The sequence below is a fragment of the Lissotriton helveticus genome, chromosome 4_1 (genome assembly GCF_964261635.1).
Source record: "Lissotriton helveticus chromosome 4_1, aLisHel1.1, whole genome shotgun sequence".
Lineage (NCBI taxonomy): Eukaryota > Metazoa > Chordata > Amphibia > Caudata > Salamandridae > Lissotriton > Lissotriton helveticus.
The window spans coordinates 19,583,740-19,603,688 of record NC_136063.1 but is presented as its reverse complement, the minus strand read 5'-3'; the positions used below and the strand labels follow the sequence as shown (position 1 = coordinate 19,603,688).

Below are 19,949 nucleotides of genomic sequence, written 5' to 3'. Positions count from 1 at the left end.
TGTCATCTGTCCTATTGGCCTAGAGTCATACCCCATGGTAGATCAACTCTCTCACCATCTACTACCCTGCCCCCCAAACAGACGTTAGAGTGCCAAGCCCCCATGGCACAGACTGTATAATTTTCTCCTCTCTCTCCCCTACTCGTAGCACACTGACCATACTTATCTCTTAAGAGTATGACCATCATGAGTACTCCATGCCATCCTTTGTCTCCAAGAGGGGTGTCAACACACAAGAAACAGAAACATAACACCACCTGGATATACATTTACTACTCATATCCTTTCCACTCTTTTCTTTGCTTTGTTCATTCTGCATCATTATTGGCTCAACCTCCCTGTGGCAAACCCAACTCATCTGCCTACCTCCCGCTCATTGCCCTAGATAATGTTGGGGTTCAGGCTCCCCTTCAACTGCGCAACTACTGTGCACCCAAAACACCTGAAAAATGACCTCTGACCAAGCTATGACTTTATCTGGAGGAGGCATTCAGTTGGATTTGTTTAACACTTTATTTTCTCCTATTTAACGTGGAACACTATATATTTTATGGTGGCACACTCTAAATTAGGACACTTGTTTAAGGAGCCTACCTTGAGAAAGGACCTCATTACAAAGCACTTTGCATTTTGTCCTGCTCTATACATTTTACAGAATTCCTTAGACACAGTTTTTAAACAAATTGTCCTAAAATTGAGCCACAGCAGACCTGCCCTTATTTGTCCTCAATCAGTTCCTACTGTGCCCATATTCTACTTTGTACTGAGTTTTATAAATAATGTTGTGCAAGTTAGGAAATGTCCTCTCCTAACAGTTTCTTCATCTTATGAATTGGTTGTATGTTTTATTTTTATTTTTATTTTTACAATTTATGTATTTTATTTTTTGGATGTAATAACTGTAAGTATTATATGTCTATGGTTTCACATGTAAACGTAATAACGATTGATTGATTGGTTGATTGACTGATTTGAAATGAGTGCACAAGGCTGCGCTTGTGACTGACTCTGTTCAGTCATACCTAAGACGTTTTCAAAGCCTTGATTTATCAATAGATACACCTAGTGCTGTTGTGCTTTGTCACTCCATGTCATGATGTGTTTTTTGGATTTTACTCAATAATACTGTAATAATTGGTGGTCTTCTGGCAGTCGGAACTGAACGTTCACCGTACAGCAGGTGTCTTACTTAACTTGAGATGTGCAGTACACATGTGTAGAAGGAGCAAAACTGACTGCTGTGGGGTGTGTGTCTAATTTTAAGGACGGGGAAACCATATCCCTTAAACGCTTTAGCAGCTGAGTGTATTGTGTTTTTCAGGCTGAAAATGAGCCTGACAACCTGCTTGTAGTACAGGGCAGCAGCAGCAGCTATCTGGATACTGAGAAACTCACGTTCCAAGAGTCAACATAATCAAACTTTGATGCTGCGCAGAGCAGTCACCCTTGCTTCATGCTACAAAGGTGCCTGCAATGGAGGTAGGATTGTTTTTGTGCAAGAGGGGACACCTTTGGAGGTGTTATCTCTTTGTAAGTGTGCTGCAGATGGAACACATGCGGAAAGAGGAAATAATGAGGGAAAATAAAGATATTTATTCATATTGTGCCTCCAACGGAAAGCTGTACACATTCGAAGCATTCCCGGGTTTACCAGAATTAGTATATTTAGAAATGCTAGTTTTTCCAACCTTATTTGTGCCCCTGCATGCTTTGTCTAGTATTGTGTTCCTCTCTACCCCTCTTGGTGTGTATAGTCTATATTTAGGTATGGAACACAATCCATGGCTGGATGCATTGAAACATTCATGCTCCACACAAGGAACGCCTCCATAGGCAGAGTAGAGCAAGCCAGTGACTTGTCTCCCCCTCACATCACTCCAGATTTACCAAGCAATGCAGAATCATGCAAGGTATCCTTGTGTTACTTGGTGAATCTGACTTAAGGATTCCTTTGCCCTTGCAACACCATGCACACTGTAAGGGCAATGAAATCCAATTGTAGATCTCCTTGAGTCCATTTCGCAAACTCTCTGCTCATTCTAAATCTTAGTCTAGAGTTAGTTTGCCTCCAACCCTGGACAGAATGCCATTGCTTTCTTGTCTAGGTTTTTGTTATACAAATACCACATCATCAGGGTATATTTGGAGAATGGGACATGCTTTCTACTTTGAATTTGATGGATCCGAGCACACTGAAGATATTCAGGTGGATTCAAAGGAAAAATGTAAATCAAATAGCGTGAACATCATTTAGTTTGAAAGAAGAGACCAGAAACCAAGAAGATTGGTACAGTGCCAACAATACTTAGAAAAATCAGTTTATCTCACCAGGTATGACTGCTTTTCGGGAGAAGCTGTTGCAAGTGTTCTGCTCTCCAGTGCACTGAACTTCTCCAGTCGGTGTGCAGGAGTCCGAGGACTGGTCGGAAAAACACTCATCACATTTATAGCCATTGGGGGTATCATTCACAGCTGACACTGAAATAACATAGAACAGAAATTGAGAAACTTAATGTGTTCAGACATGTGGTGCTAAGTCATGGCCAACGTCTCCCACCCTAACAACAGTAGCATTAAACACTGCACTTTGTATGAAAATAAAAGAAATGTTATCTTCAACTCATGATGCACAGAATGTATTTACGTAAGTTTTGGCAGGAATAGAAATTCTTTTCCATTGACTGCTGTAGAATAGTGTGCGTTTTGGTCACTCACTAGACCTGTGCATTGTGTCACTCATTTACAAGAGTCCGGCACCATCGCAGCGTATCTTTTCATGACTCTCTGGTGGCACAGGCCTCTCAATCATATCTATGAGGCCTGGCTCTGCATGACTCTCTGGTGGCACAGGCCTCTCAATCATATCTATGAGGCGTGTCTCTGCTTGACTCTCTGGTGGCACAGGCCTCTCAATCATATCTATGAGGCCTGGCTCTGCATGACTCTCTGGTGGCACAGGCCTCTCAATCATATCTATGAGGCCTGGCTCTGCATGACTCTCTGGTGGCACAGGGCTCTCAATCATATCTATGAGGCCTGGCTCTGCATGACTCTCTGGTTGCACAGGCCTCTCAATCATATCTATGAGGCCTGGCTCTGCATGACTCTCTGGTGGCACAGGCCTCTCAATCATATCTATGAGGCCTGGCTCTGCATGACTCTCTGGTGGCACAGGCCTCTCAATCATATCTATGAGGAGTGGCTTTGCATGGCCTCATAGATATAGAGAAAAGAGAAGCCACGCCTTACTTTACATCAAGGAGGCCTCCCATGGGTGTTGCTGTGGGTGTTGCCACTCACTACCCATGGAATTTGACACTGCTCCAGATTTACAAAATCACATAAACCTGGAGCCGCACAAAAAAATTCCTCTCCAGAGTAGATGTAATTAGGAGGAATGCTTACATTTCTCCTCATTTATTCCTCTTTCAATGTGTGCAGCCTTCTGCAGCTCACTTAGAATGAGTAAAATGCCTCTCGTGATTGTTTTTGTGCTTGAAGGTGCATCTCCCAGCATAAAAACAATTGTGCCATCAACACAGACACGCTTGTACCATGGTGCAAGGGTGCCTGTGTTGGCACTTGATAACTAATTGTGCGTGGGTGCTAGCTGAAAGGAAAGAAATGTGCCATATTGTGTAAATTTGGTACATTCTTTCCCTTTCGAATTGGCATAGAGCAGCACAGCAGAATGACATGAGCTGTTGTCCTATGCCAAATCTTTGTAAATGAGACCCAGGATTCTCAATGTCTGGGAGACTTGAGGCAACAATACACCTGCATACCAGGCATGCTCAAGAGCGCCCTGTACTCTTGGGTTTCAAGGGTACCCTTAGCGGAAGAGGCTAAGATTAGGCTGCATGCCTTAGCGTGATGCTGGCTCTAAATTCTGCTGCATGTTTCTTGGTTTTAAATATTGACTTAGTTCTTTGAAAACAAACTTTTAAAATGTTAACATTGTTGGAGGTAAATGACTATGAAGAAGTACTGCTTACTTGGAGTTTGAATCTGAGCTTGTTATTGCCAGAACATCACACAGACTTCACATGTTGCAGACGCTTCCTTCATTTCATCTTGCACTTTGCATTTTTTTCCTCCCCTTCCAGGAGGAGGAAGGTTCACTCTGAGCTGTCATATTTGTGCTGCAGCACTCTTGTGGTTGCCAGACACCAGTATTTAATGGGTCTGCCACTGAGGATGTGCAGCGACGCGTGTAGAGGGTGCACCCCAGGTGTGCCAAAAGCATGCCAAAGGCAAGACCGTCTGCACCCGTTCATGCAAGATAAACAACCAGCACCAGCCAAGCTGCCCAATCTCCACCAGGTATATTTATGCCATCTGACCTTCTCAAACCGCTTAACACAGCTGGGAAATGTAACTGTAATTGTATGCCCCATAAAATCAAAGGCACACTTACGTGTCTTACATGTAGAACTGAACTGATAATTTTTTAGACTAGCCCTTTGATACCCGCTTGCTCTCTTTGAAAACATGTCCAAGACATCAATGAGATGATCACTGACTTACAACGTTATTTTTTATTCATTACTGGAGCATGGCTTAAGGAATGGTGTAATATGGATAGCTCTGCCCTAGGTCCTCCCTCTGAAAAAGACATTGAATTTGCTATCAGGAAATTGCGATCCTACGGGGCAATGGGACCAGATGAAATTCCTATTTCGGTCTTAAAGCAAAACGGCGAAATGTGGAGCAAAATCCTTCATCCGATTTTCAAATTTTGTTTTTTGAATAGATCTATTCTCCATTCTTGGAAAGGGAGTATATTGGTTCCCCTTTTTAAGAAGGGAGACCGAATGGCCCCACAAAATTATCGCCAAATTTCACTTTTGGACGCAATTGGAAAAGTTTTTGCAACGTTTCTCCTGAAGTTAATACAGGATTGGGTGGACAAAAGTAAAGTACTACCTTTTGAGCAGACGGGCTTTCACAAAGGGCATGGTACTATGATTAACCTAACGGCCCTTCTTGTAATATCTGACAAATACATCGGGGTTCGAGGTGGGAGAGTCTATACAGCTTTTATAGATTTCTCCACAGCTTTTGACAAAGTTGATCGTCCTTTGCTGTGGAGGAAACTATCGGATCTTGGCATGCCATCTTTATTGTTGGACTTAGTCCAGGATCTTCATTCTGACACCTGGTGCAGAGTTCTTCAGGGTGAGGAAAGAGGCTTATCCCAAGCCATTTCCTCGGCCAACGGACTAAAACAAGGGTGCTTATTGGCTTCCTTACTTTTCTCCCTTTATATATCTGACCTTCCCCAGTCATTATCCTTGAGTGAAGGTATTGCCCCTGTCTTGGGGGATAAACCTATTATTTGTTTGTTGTATGCAGACGATATAATAATATTTGACCTGACTCCGAAAGGTTTAAATAAGCGTCTGCAGGCACTCCACAAATATGCAGAGATTCACCATTTAAAGATAAATGTCTCAAAAAGCAAAGTTATGTGTATGACTGGAAAGAAAAAACAGATATATGGACATTTTAAGTGGTTGGTAGGTGGTCATGAGTTAGAAGTTGTAAAAACGTATGTCTTCCTAGGGAAAATAGTCTCTGCCAACTTGAGTGTTAAGGCCCATATAGATAATAACATCCGTTAGGCAATGGCACAAGGTAAGGGTCTATGTGCCCTCTATAATGCCACAGGCGAAAGACATTTTGCCTATTTGTTAGAGGCCTTCGGTGCTAAAATCCCGGCCTCTCTACTTTATTAGTATTGAATTGCTTGACCTGGGGCAATGTTTTTTTTTACATACAATAGAGGGCAGACTCTTACGTTATTTCACCATGGTTAACACTGCTTGTACTGTGGCCTCCCTTAGGTTAGAATTTGGTATCCGTAGTAGCTGGGTCCAGGGCCTAGCTGGGATAGTACGATGGATCTCTTGTCTGGCCAAGGGAAAACTGGATACTTTACGTTACCTCATACAAAAAGAACTATTGGGATCCCTAAAGGAGCATTCTTTAATCGTAAAGAATTTTAGAAGGGCTGTAGCTCTATTACAACTGGAGGAATCAACTCTTTTTACGCTATTTGCACATCAGCTGAAGTCCTCCCTAAAACTGGCTACATGGAATTTGAGTTTTGGGATGGATAGGGATACCCTTATTTTGAAGAAAGGCGTCTCTCCGGGTACAGACTCTTATTTATTTAAAAACATGCGACCTTATGTTTCTTGGAATCTTCCTCATGGAATAAGGCGCTTCTGGTTCCTTTTGAGGCAAGACCATCTTCCTTTGAACAATTTATTATTCAGATGGTATGGTTCCTCTGCAACGTGCACTCAATGTAATAAATCGTTCCAGGATATTGTCCATGTTCTTTTTATATGTCCGGCCCTTATGTTACATAGGTGAAAGTGGTTGAGACCTATTTGTTTAAAATTAAGTATTTTATCATCTAGCTCTTTAATGGATGCCATTTATAATCCGCCTAATGAAATGTTTTGCTACAAAATTTTTAACTTTTTTAAATGTTTTCTAGACATATATTAGTGGTCATGAAATTGCTCTTTTTTCTTATTCTCGTACTTGTATGTAAATAGTATTTTTCCTTCTATGTTATTCTTTTATGTGGATCTCATGTGAGTTCCAAAATCATAAATAAATAAAAATTGAAAAAATTGAATGGTGCAACCCTAATATCGCTTAACATCCCAATTATACCATCTGTACAGTAGACAGAAATGAAACAATGGGAGCTGGTCATTATTCATCGTGAGTCTTTGCAATGTATAAACTTTCACTTCTCCACCCTGGAAGGACCAGATGCTGGGTTTGTGTTTCAAAATTAATGGCTCCTTCTCTTTAGTAGGAGTCCTTATAGACCGACCCCCTGGCCTCAGTTTCGAATTCCTGGAAATTTGAGGTGATGCGTGAGGCCACCTTATGATCCGATATTCAAATTTTACGCTTCTAGACAATGTTAATCTCCATTTAGAATGCTGCAGCAATCCTGGTGTAAATAACCTCATTTAAACATTAGAAAGTTTTGGATTTCACCAATTGGTCTCAGTCCCTACCCACCCACTTCTCTAACAGTCTGCACCCTAGTGACCCATGTCTGGTAACACTATATGCTAATTCCATCCAACATTAACCTTGCACATTTAAACTACCCCTCTAATCACAGACCATGCCTATTACCAGGCTGTAAATGGGCTAAGATGCTAGGTAAACCAGCAATGCCTCATTTGGCAAACGCTACTCTACCCACTGTATCAGGTAACACCTTAGATGACACCCAATGCTTTAACATACGGATAAGAGTGATTAGTGATCAAAAGCCCCTATAGAGCAAGCTACACGTAAACCAACAAAAAACAATTTCAGCACACTGGTATACGCCTATACTGGCAGAACTCCACCTCCAGTGCAAATAACTGGAACGGAGATGGAGAAGACCATACAGTACAAATGAACTGAACCTCTTCAGATGAAGCAGAAAAAATATATCCTCAAATTAAGCTAGAGAAAAAAGAGTATTTCTCAAACAAGATCTTAAATGCTCAAAATCATCAGAAAATGATTTTCTCAGTGGTAAAATCATTTATCAACCCAAAAATGTTAGTTAACGACATTCCTCCATCACAGATGTTATGTTACCAGATCTTTGTAAACATTCTTAATATCCAAAAAGAATGTAACGCTTCACAGACACAGCCGATAGATGTAAACCCTGATCCTACCTTCATAGGACTATCCTTCCTGGCCTTGGAGAAAATCTCACTGGATCAGTCATGTCAAGCCATCAATGCTTGTAATCCGGATCCCCCTTTGACACATGCCCCCCTGTGGTTCTTCACAAGGTGGTAGACATTGTTAGTCCAGTAATTAACAACATAATAAATTCATCGCTAACTACAGTGTAGTATATTGTATACTTGTCTTGTACATAAGAATCCTTTGGTTGCTAGGTGGTTGCTGCCTAGTCACTTAGAATGCTTCCTGCATTAGATTATCCTAACTGCTAAGCCTGGTGGAGCAACCTTGCTACTGCCCCACGACCGTGGAATTGAATAAATCCTGTTTTAACCTGCCTTGCCTCCAGGTTGGTTACTACAAAATCATTGGCGACGATTCATGAATTACAAAGTCACATCATCAAGAATCCTGCATGCAATAATTCTTGAAGGAATATCTATGCATTCAAATCTCATCTACCAGAGACACTACTAGAGACACTCAATCTGAAAAAAGAATCTTCACTATGCCCTGAAGACAGTCCTCAGATCTGCCTAGCTGCATAGTTTCTCCTGTGCTGTGATTCAAGTCATCTGGTAGGGCGTGTGCACACTGCTTTGACTTTTCTATTTTTGCTTGCACCCCAGACACGTTAAGCACATTAGGCTCAGCAGCTCTTAATTTCGTTTGTTCTATGCACATTTAATTTTGGAATGTATGTCATCATTTCTATATTATTTGCCCAACGCCCACTCACGGCACTGCCTAGCCAAATCGGAATCCTGACGGAGGCCCTCATCCATTGTCGTTGCTTCTCCTTGTTTTGCCAGCATTTCAGTGATGCGTTTCAAGAAAGTGATACGTGGTGGGTAGTAGAGAAACTTAATTTGTCAATCATGTTGCAGCAGTGTTGTTATTATGTACAGCGGTCATCTACGTAAATATGCTGTTTTAACTGCTCAACGCTTGTGTTTCACTGCTATTAGCAACGCAAGCCATTTACTTTAAATGCCATCTTAACTGTTCAACGCTTGCGTTTCACTGCTTTTGGCAGCACGCAGCTTGCGTTCCACACACAGAGGAATTTCATTCATAGTTGGGTAAAAACGGCAGAGCTTCAAGTTCAGTTGTACTTCACACAGTGATGCACGCACCTTATGTTATTTTCAATGTGTTCATCATTAATAAACAAAAGATTCATTTTCTTCTGTGCTTCACACTGTGATGCACACACCTTTTGAAATTGTCAACGCGTTTGTCACTAATAACATCAAAAGCATTTTTTTTTGCTAGTTTCTTTTTTACTATTGTGTTCATTACCCGGTGATGCACACACCTCTTTTTGTTTTTCTCCAGATTATTCTCATGCTGTGCTTCACTCGCTGATGCACACACATTTTCAAACTTACTTCAAGGAAATCAAACCATGCTCTATACTTTTCTGATCACTCCCCTTTTCTAGATTTTGTCTAATTACTATACAGTCTATTTTGGACATATGTGCACCATGCAGGCTGTGAATCCTCCTCCCTCATTTTTGGATTCCCCTGGCAAACCTTCTGTCTTTTGGGAACAGTGGTTTGATGCCTTTGAGATATATTTAAGAGCTATTGGAGCAACAATAAATGCAGCTGATAAAAAAATATGTGTGTTACTTTATTTGTTAGGTTTTGAGGGTAGATCAATTTTCAAACACCCACCTGACCTCACTCCTGAAGAAAGTGAAGGCTTAGAAGAGTTCCTCCAAATTGTTTTCAAGCTTAAAAAAATGGTTTGATAAACAGCCTAGCCTTATTGTTCTAAGGCATACATTTTTTAAAAGAAAACAAGGTGAAGATGAAGATGTTGACACCTACGTTTCTTCTCTTAGACGTCTAGTAGCAGTCTGTAAATTTGAGAACTTTACCGATCAACTCATAAGAGATCAATTTGTCTGTCAATGTAAAGACAAGAGTATTAGACAGACACTTTTGACTCTAATTGATCCCACACTTGACGAAACCCTAAAAATTGCCAAGAGCATCAAAACATCAATGTCTTCTCTAAAGGAACTCTAGGATAGAAATGTTGATAAAATGAATGAGAGTGTCTTGTACTTGTCTTGTGCATTCGAATCCTTTGGTTGCTAGGTGGTTTTTCCCTAGTCATTTAAAATGTTTCCTGCATTAGATTATCCTAACTGCTGAGTCTTGTGGAGCAACCTTGTTAGTTCTCCACGACTGTGTAATTGAATAAATCCTCTTTGAACCTGACTTGCCTCCGTGTTGATGAATGGAAACCACTTAAAAAAACAGAACATAGACCCTTCCGCACGTTCCAATCTTTGTCCTATATCAGTACTAGCCATCCTTGGCAAAATCAAAGAAAGACTTTTTAACAGACAGCTCACAGACTTCCTTGAGAAAGCCATGATATTACACCCCAGCCTATCTGGCTACTATCGTAAACACTCAACTTAGTCTGCACTACTGGAAGTAGTAGATGCACTGACATTAACTGCAGAGGGCTGCAGAGAGGGGGCGTGCCTGAAATAACAAGATAGCAATCCTACTGTGTCGGACTTACTGTTGGTAATAAAAGGGGTAGTTGGCCCCCATGGTTGATGTTGGGGGCTTACTATTCCCCCTGCTACGTCCGCTAAATCCCACACAGTTTGATTGATAAAAGGTGTTTGAAGGCCACGCTCACATTTCTCCACCACTCTGTCAACGCGACTGCTATGTTATAGTTCGAAATTAGCATGTAAAAACCTTTTAAATTCCCAAAAAATGACATAGGTTTCGGGCATGTTATATTTAGAAATTAGCATTAAAAACCTTAGAAATTCACAAAAAATCATAGGTCTCAGGGATATTTCACTTGTACAAAACCAGAGAAATTCCACTGTTGTAGTTAGTTCAGCTAAATATAACTCGCGCCCCCGCAATGCTCTGCTGATGACATCACATATCACATCATTCTTGACATGGTCAGTGACATCACTGATGATATCTCAAATATATATATTTTCACTGAAAAAACCAGAGGTTTCACATACGTTATAGTTAGGAATTAGCATTTAAAAAACCTTAGAAATTCACTAACAAAACCATAGGTTTCACACATGTTATAGTTAGCTGGACATTTCCCTCATACAAAACCATTGAAATTCCCCCGTTATAGTTGGTTCAGCTAACTATAACTCGCGCACCCGCAATGCACTGTTGATGATGTCACATATTACATCACTCATGACATGGTCAGTGACATCACTCATGACATCACTGATGACATTATCTGGGATAATCATGAAACAACTTATAATAAGCGTATATTACTTTTAAAAACAATTACGCAAATCGCGGAAGTACGTCATTCACACTCGCATCGTAAGAGCACCGTAAACGCACCATAAGCGTACGCAGAGCCATCTGACTTAAAAAGAAGAGATTAGATTGCTTCATTACACTTCCTATTCCAACTCTCAGACCCCTCCTATTTAAATCATTCTACGTTGACTTTCTAAAAGGAAGTATCTCTTTTCTGAAGCCTGTCAAATTAAAACAATGACAACACCTATGGACTCATCTTTCAGCCACTTCTCTGATGGAGAATTTATGGAAGGGGAAAAAAGGTCAATGCACCTCTTGTGACCTGTACAATTTGACAAACTAAACTTTCCAATCCTGCAAAAAAATATTTATTTGGCACTGCAAGTATGGTGAGGCACGTGAAGAACTTGCACCCCCAACAATTTTGCAAGAGCTGCAACACGGAGGTCGCTAGAGGACACACCTGCTTCTGTAGCAAGTACATCAAGTGCACCACCTGTGGAAAGCAGTCCACAACCACAGATCGAACATGATTAAAGTGAAGTTAAAATCCTCTGTGTTTATTGTGACAAACTTTTATGTTACAGGGAACAGTCCATCGACCTCATAAAAAGCAGGAAGCATGAGCATCGCTGTCATCGTCATTACTTTTTTTCACATTCTATTTTGTTCCTGTTGGACACTTTTTGGGTTGCTGTTCTATTATATTAGTTTTAAAAAAAATAGAAAACTAAAAGCACAAAAAAACAGTTATTTTTAGAACTATCTACACTACTCAAAGAAAGAACTATATTTCAATGTTAGTCTTTAAAAGTTTGTCAGAATGAATGTGTAGTTCATAAATGAATGAATGAATGAATACATTACTATTGTATGGTGAATGTGAAACTGCAGAACTATAAGGAAGTGCTACAGCATAAATCTATAAGGTATTTATAGTACAGTGTAGTACTTCCGAAGCACTTGAATGTAGCATATCGATATACATATGTTACAAGTCTATGCTTCAGCTTTCACTGCAAGTTAAACTACCTGGGTGAATTTGTATGTGTTAGGAACTGATTTACAACGCCTGTGTGCCTCTTTTACACATCTGTTGCGTCATTTTCGTGATGCAGTGGTGGTGCAAAAGATGTGCCATAGTGTGTGGAATTCACAATGACATGAAAATGGAAGGTGCCTCACATTGTAAAGCCCTGCGCCAGAAGGAGGCTTTCCTGCGCAGAGGGGGGGTGGAGGTGTTCTGGTGCCGGAACGCCTCTTAAATGTGACTAAGTGAAATCTATAATTTATTTTATTTATTTATTTATAGTGTTTTATATAGCGCGGACATGACCCGTGGGTATCAGAGCGCTTAACATATGGAAAACAGATTGACATAGTAGTAACATTTATAACAGCAAAACATATATAGAGGTAGCGGCAGTATGCTATCAAGGGAGGTTAGAAAGGGGATTACCTAAAGACATAGAGGAATTAAACAGTTGACATTCTAATAGCAATTATAGCAGCATAAACAAATCAGGTGTGGGAGGTAATGTCCTGTCTACGGTGATAAAGGTAAGATATATTCCTAACGCCTAAGTAGTTAGTATTAGGGTGTGCCTATGTTTAGGTAGTGTCACAGTCATGCAGTCAAGTTCTATGAGGTAGTATTGTATATTATTAACAAGTCAGTATCGGCGTAATTAGCCATAAAAGTAGTATGGGTATAGTTGGATGCATCGAACATAAATATTAACAGGTTCAGGTATGGGTGATATCTTCAGGTGAACGGTATAAAATAGATATCACCTAGTAGTGAGGTAGCAATAGATTGTAAAGCCGATGCTTGAGTGGCATCAGTCGTTTGTCTTATTGGTCTTTCAAGAGTTCGTGCTTGAGTGGCATCAGTCGTTTGTCTTATTGGTCTTCCAAGAGTTCGTGGTGACTCCAGTCCTTTTTGGCAGAAATGTTCGTATCACAAGTCTGTGGGCATCTCTATATAGGGTATTTACTCATCATGTGGCTTTTCAGTTCCCTTTTAAAAGCTGCGATATTTTGAATCCTCCTGATGTAAGGAGGGAGTGAATTCCAGACTCTGGGGGCCGCTCCTGAAAAAGCTCGGTCATAGGTCTTTTTTTTCTGGAAGAAGGCCGGCCGCAATAGCAGCTCTTTAGAGCTTCTTGTTGTTCTGTTGCCTCCCGATATCTTGATTTTCTTGGCGAGATATCTCGGCATGTTGTAGTGGACCGCTTTATGTGTGATGCAGGCCATCTTCATTTTAATTCTAGCATCATAAGGTAACCAGTTTAGGGCCTTCAGGTGAGGAGATATGTGATCGAATTTCCTAGTTCCTGTGATGAGTCTTGCCGCTGCGTTGAGACAGGCTTTTAGTGGTGCAGTGGATGTTTTCGGTAGGCCAGCTAATGTGGTACAGCCATATTCGATCCTCGAGATGACTAACGATTGGATGGCAAGTTTTAGGTCTGCTTCAGAGATAAAGGGCTTCAGTTTCCTTAGATAGTTTAAATGGAAGCGGGCGCCCTTGGCCAACAAGTTGATGTGTTCTTTCATGTCTAGGCTCTTGTCTAGTGTAATTCCTAATGATTTGGCTGAATTAACTAGGGTCGGGGTGCAGTTCAGCGCAGTCACCAATTTCGCCCATTCCTTTGCCTCTGTGTAACTCCTTGTCGGTGAGATTAACAGGAATTCAGTTTTATTGGCATTCAGTTTCAGGTGATTGGCTGTAAGCCACTGCAATGCTCTCTTTAGAGTTTCATTCATAAGATCAATGTCTTCACTGCAGGCAATCTTCATGTATATTTGGGTGTCGTCTGCGTACATGTGGTAAGATATCTGTGAGATCCGAAGAATCTCTGTGAGAGGTTCTACATACAAGTTGAATAGATCTGGGGATAGCGTTGAGCCTTGAGGGACCCCTATTGTGTTAGGGCAAGGAGAAGAGGTTGCTTCGTTGACCATGAATAGCTGAGTCCTGTTCTGCAGGAAGGAGTTAAACCACTTCAGTACGTTACCAGATAAACCCATCCTGTCTTGTAGTCTGGTCATCAGAATCGCATGATTTACCGTGTCGAATGCCGATGACAGGTCCAGTAGAATCAGTAGGCACGCATGATTTTGGTCAAGGGCTTGTAAAGCGTCGTCAACAATATGTAATATCGCAGTTTCCGTGCTGTGTCCTGTTCTGAAACCTGATTGGCAGTCGTCTAGTAGTGAGAACTTAGCGATATGTTGACTCAGTTGGCCTTGTACGCATTTCTCAAGAAGTTTGGCCAGTAGAGGGATGTTGGTCACTGGTCGATAGTTGTTCGGGTCTGTTGCATCAGCTGTCGGTTTTTTGATAATGGGAGCTACCTGCCCCGTTTTTAGGCAGTCAGGAAGGGTCCCTTGTATTAGTGAGGCATTTATTATCTCCGTCCAGATTGGAACTAGAGTGTGACTGATTTCTCTTACACATTTTGCGGGTAGCGGGTCTTGGTAGTGGTTGTTAGGTTTAAGTTTCGCTAGCGTTTTGGCGATCATTTCCTGGTTGTATAGTTCAAATGTGTCCCAGCTTGCCTTATTTTTTGTGAAAAAATCCATCGATGGCGCATTCGTCTCCTTTTTTGAAGGGGGAAGGGTCGTGATGTTAGCCGCTGATTTTGTGAGCTCAGCTTCTAGCAATTTAGATTTGTCCGTGAAAAATGAGGAGAATTTCTCACAGCTTATGGGATTTTCTGGGTTCTCTTGGGCGGTTTTAGTTAGTTTGTTTGACTGTTGTTTTAGGATCTCGAAGAGTTTTCGGGGTCTGTTTGTGGCATTGTCCAGTTCAGCCCTTATAAATTCTTTTTTGGCGTTGGTTATCTTTAAGTTATATTGTTTCCTCGTTTTTCTGAGGTCCTTCAGTTCGGGGGAGGCGGGATATTGTCTCCATTTCCTTTCAGCCATTCTCAATTTTCGCCTGTCCTCGTTCAGAGCCTCATTAAACCAAGGATTTCTGGGTTTTTCCGAGACTCTTTTCAGTTTTTGAGGCAAGGTGTCATTGACAATATTACCGATTGAGGTTATGTAGTGGTCAGTCAGCTCATTCACACTCTGCCAGTTGTTAGGAGGCTTGAGGTCTTTCTCACATCTTTCAACCAACATTTCAATATTAGCTTCTTTAGTATCTCGTATCAGTTTTTTGACCCTGCGCGGTTGCATGTTCCTGCCCTTTTTCATTGTAGGTATCATGAAAGTTATAGCGTGATGATCGGACCAGTCACATGGGTCTATAGCGGTAATTAGAATTTCTTTGTTTCTAGAAATTATCCAATCTAAAGTCGCTCCTTGTGAGTGAGTGGGCTGGGTGCATATTTGAGTGAGGTTTATCTCATTGAGGAAGTCTTTGATCGATTTAACCATTTTGTCATTGCCATCGTCCCAGTGGAGGTTAAAGTCACCTAGGAATATGTTGTTGGCGTCTGGGTTAGAATTAGCAGTTATGATCTCCATGAGATGCTCTGTGAACTTTGCATTATCTCCAGGTGGGTGGTAGAATGCATGTAGGTTGTAGTTTTGATTATTTGGTGATCTTATATTAAGGCCAAGGTATTCACATGATTCTATAGGGTCTGATTGGAATTGGTTAACCTTTATCTCTGAGCGGTGAATGCACGCTATACCTCCTCCCACTTTCCTTGGTCTGTCTAACCTGACAATGTTATATTGTGGTGGTACTAGAAGATCCATGGTTGGGGAGGATGATTCATTGAGCCATGTTTCCGTGAGGATGGCCAGGTCGATTTCTTTGTTGAGTATTAGGGCGGCTATGTCGGATGCATGTTTATTAGCCGATCGACAGTTGAGTAGTAGGCACTTCAGTGTTTTCAGTGAGTTGAAGTTGTTTCCGTTTTCAGCTTCGGTTGAATTTATCTGGATGGGTTGTAAGTTGTGGAGGATTGCTTTCCTATCCTTTGTTGAGGCCGTTCTATTAGGGTCAATAGGTACAACTTCGATAATCTCTCCCTTTTTCGAGGCCTGTTGTTCGTAAGATCGAAGTAGGGCATGAGCTTCTTCGTTTGGAATGGGGTTGGTCCTGTTTGGTCGGTTGGGTCGAAGTATTATATTCTGGATGTGTGTGATCTTGGAGTTCGTGTTTATCGTCATCTCCCAGATTTTCTCAATTGTCTGTGAGACTTTTATTGAGTCTTGTGCCATGTTGCTTATTAGTTTTCTAAGCTCCTTCATTTCTTTCTGTGTTCGGGGTAGCTTCTTAAGTGAGATTGATCTGGCAGTTTGCGTTCTGTATTTAGCTCTCCTCCGTGATCGGTCTGTTCTCAATGTCCCATAATTTATCGTTGTATCCTTAATTTGGTTGTGATTCCGGATTCTATTAAGGGTGACATCATTATTTTCTTTATTGTTAAGTTTGGGGGGTGTTTTTGTGGGTGAGGATCCGTGGGCCTCTAGTCTCGTATTCGAAGGGTGTAGGGGAAGGTATATATTCTCTACTATGTTCCTTTCGTAGTTCTCATCATAGGGGGGCTCGCTCTGATCTGAGTTGTCCTCTGCCGTTGGAGTGGCCACGTGTGATGGTATCAGCGGTCCTTCTAGGACTGTCAGGTTCTTCTCTTCGTTTCCAATGATATTATCTACCGTTATCTTTTCATTTTCATTCTCCGGTATTGTCATCACAATTCCAGGTAGATCTCCGGAGTTAGATGTTTGATTGTCAGTTAAATTGACATCTCTAAAGACTGGGTAGTTGTTGTCAGGTGTGGTCTCAGGAGGGGTCACGTTTTGTTGGTGACTTGGTCTCACTGTATTTTGCTGGCGATTTGGTCCTACTATGGATTCCTTTAAGGCTTGGAAAGTTATCTCAAATTTCTCAAGTTCTTTGTTAGTTCCTTGTATAAGCACTATTCCCGTTTTGTATATAGTAACGCATACTTCTGTATTACCTCTTTGAGTTATTGAGGTCGTTATTTTCGTGCCATGTGGTATATTTTTTACCGTTTTTATGAACAGTCTTTTTGTAATGATATTACGCCATTTAGCTGTTTTGTCTGTGTGGAATATTAGGTCATTCATCATGATACCTTTAACTCTATCAAAGTATGGGTCCACGAACAACGTGTCCGGGTTTTTTCTCAGAGTTGCATGTTTGAATTTTTTGGCTGCATTTTTTGATAGAGTGGAAGGATATTCTATATGTTTTGCATGAGATCCGGGCGACCCATGGTATCTGCCCTCCATTTCCGCTTCTCCTTCACGTTGTGGGTCTCCAGCAGCCCTTTGACTATTTAGGGTTGAGTAGTTCACTGTTGTGACTCACTCCAGACTGAATATTGACTATGGTTATTTCGATATGTCAATATAATTAACTTTAGTGTTTTCACTATGTCAGTGATGATACTTTCATTTCCAATTCGTTATTTCAATATGACAATATAATTGGCTTAAGTTAACTTTAGTTAATTCAATGTGTCAGTGATGATACTTCCACTTCCAATAAATTTCTTGAGCCTTGTATGTTGTAGTTTCTGGTGACACTGCAGGTTACTTTCTCTGTGTTGTTTGGTGTTTCTTAGTCCTTTTTCAATTTCTTGTTTTATTGATTGTTTACTTCCTTCTGTGTGGGCAAGGTTCGATGTCTCAGTGATTCTTTGGTGTTTCTTTGTTCTTTTGTCCTTTTTCAGTTTCTTGTTTTCAGTTTGTTTACTTCCTTCTGTGTGGGCAGGGTTCGATGTCTCAAGCGGCCGCCATTTTAAGGTCAGGCGCGCCGCTTTGAATGCTCCCGCGTTAGTTTTCTTAGGCACAGGTATAAGATTTCATTCAGTCACTTTTATGCTTATGTTGCATCAAAACCCTACATTTGCTTGAAACAGGTATAAGGATTGACACAGCATTGTAAGCATAAGGCACCAAGAGCATTACTGGAGCTGCATTATGTTTCCAACGCAAGTCAAGCAATGTGCCACCTTCACAACACAAATACATCACATATCTGTACCATGTTTGCCCCATAATACACCACATTGTAAATACAGTGCATCCATGGTGGTGATGTGACAGTGCACAATAACTGCCATATCTCTGGGGATTTACCACTTATTGTACATCTGCTGATTACTGTTTGAATGTAATGAATGGATTACTATACACTGATTAATGAGTCACTACAAAACTATAACTGGAATGACAGAGTGTTCTGTGCAAGTGTAAGGTTAAAGACTGGGGAATTGAACATAGAAAAGGTAAATTTGCAGGTGCATAGAACAGTGCATGCATAGTCTATAGGAGATTCAAGCAGTCCATGGCCGATGGCCCACTTTGCACCAAGAGTACTTAGGTACTGACTGCATTTTTACAGTTCTGCAAGCAGTGTGTGGCTGAATGCATAACAGCTTTACTTTTACAACAATGTATAGATAAACATATACTACTATATGGTTCACTACAATACTGAAACAGTAGTATGATCGTGTTTGCTGGAAGTGTAAGGATACACATTGAGGAATTGAAGGTATAAAAGCTAAGTTTGCTGGTGCATAGTACAGTGCATGCACAGTCTATAGGGGTTTGAAACAATCTATGGACTAAGGCCTGTTTTAATCCATGAGTATCTAGATAGTGAGTGGATCATTACAGTTCTGCAAAGAAAGTTCCTCACTAAATTTATTACAGCTTCAGTTTTACCATGGTACAATGGAAAAGAGCATACTGCTGACTGGCTCACTATAATACTAAAACAGCAGTGTCAGAGTTTTTGGTGGAAGTCTAAGGATACAGACTGGGGAATTGAAGGTATAAAACACAAGTTTGCAGGTGCATAGAAGACTGCATGTATACTCCATAGGGATTTTAAGCAATCCATACCCTCAGAACCACTTTACATATTTTAAATCAATTCAAAAATGTAATGAATGTATAAATAATTCTATAGGTGCTTCACTTTTAGTACAATGAATACATTAGTAGAGATAGTGCTCAAACCTTTAATATTTTTAAACAACAAATGTATTCTTCTAACATCTCATAACTTAACAGACCTTCTAAAACACGTTCATCAGGTATTTCATACATATCAATTCCCTCATTAGCAATTTCGGAATTAATTTGTTCAAAAATTTCAACATAATTTATTGCTTCCAGAAAATCTGCATCAAAGCTTTCTTCTTCGAAATCATAGCTCATATCTGCATGACTAATTTCCCCTTCTTCACTCTCATTGCCTGTGACAGATACGATTAGTTATTTAATTACACTCAAGGTAATATCCAAAATCTCCTCAGTATGAGTCTGTTCTCTTTCCATAATGTTTCCTTAATGTTGTTGCTCCTTGTATAAAAATATAAATAGTTCATTTTATCAGTTTTCGTAATATATATTACAAAACTAGCGTTTTCACCTATTTTGGCCTACAAAAATATTATACAAATACCATTAGTAGAGTTTTATTCCTTTACAAAGTTATATAACTATAATTACTTATAACAATATCCTGTTTTTAGGTTTTCTTAAATTTTGAAACCAGTCAGTCCTTATGACTATAGGAAAAGACTCAGGCTGTTATAGGAAAATACAGTACTAAAAATGTATATTATGTCTATTCACCTTACCTATTCCAAAATAGTAAATGTGTTTTAGTAAAATGCAAGAGATATTATTGATTGTCCAGAATAACACTGTGTATCTGTGTATATTTAGATATCATTATCACACTACTTTTTGAATACTTCATGTGTTTTCACACAAATAAACTCTTAAAGACCTATCCAGTACTCACCTTTTAACATAATAAGAAAGTAGTAATTCCTTATATAAGTCAAAAATACTCACAACAACAGGTATAGAACACTGGTACTGTCAGGAACAGTAAGCCCAGAAACTCTTACCGGACACTTACACAGGAACAGATGACGCTAGTTCCCAACTCCCTCTCCAGGATCCTACAGAGACCAAACT

At 40.3% G+C, this 19,949-nt stretch overlaps 1 protein-coding gene across 1 annotated transcript in view; it reads right to left on the bottom strand.

Annotated features, from left to right (window-relative positions):
* Positions 1–19,949, bottom strand: part of LOC144826910 (phospholipase A2 inhibitor and Ly6/PLAUR domain-containing protein-like) — a 135,629-nt gene that overhangs the window by 4,661 nt on the left and 111,019 nt on the right. Inside the window, exon 4 of the mRNA XM_078685369.1 lies at positions 2,329–2,478. Coding sequence (XP_078541495.1) covers positions 2,329–2,478 — 150 coding nt within the window. The remainder of the gene's footprint in view (positions 1–2,328; positions 2,479–19,949) is intronic.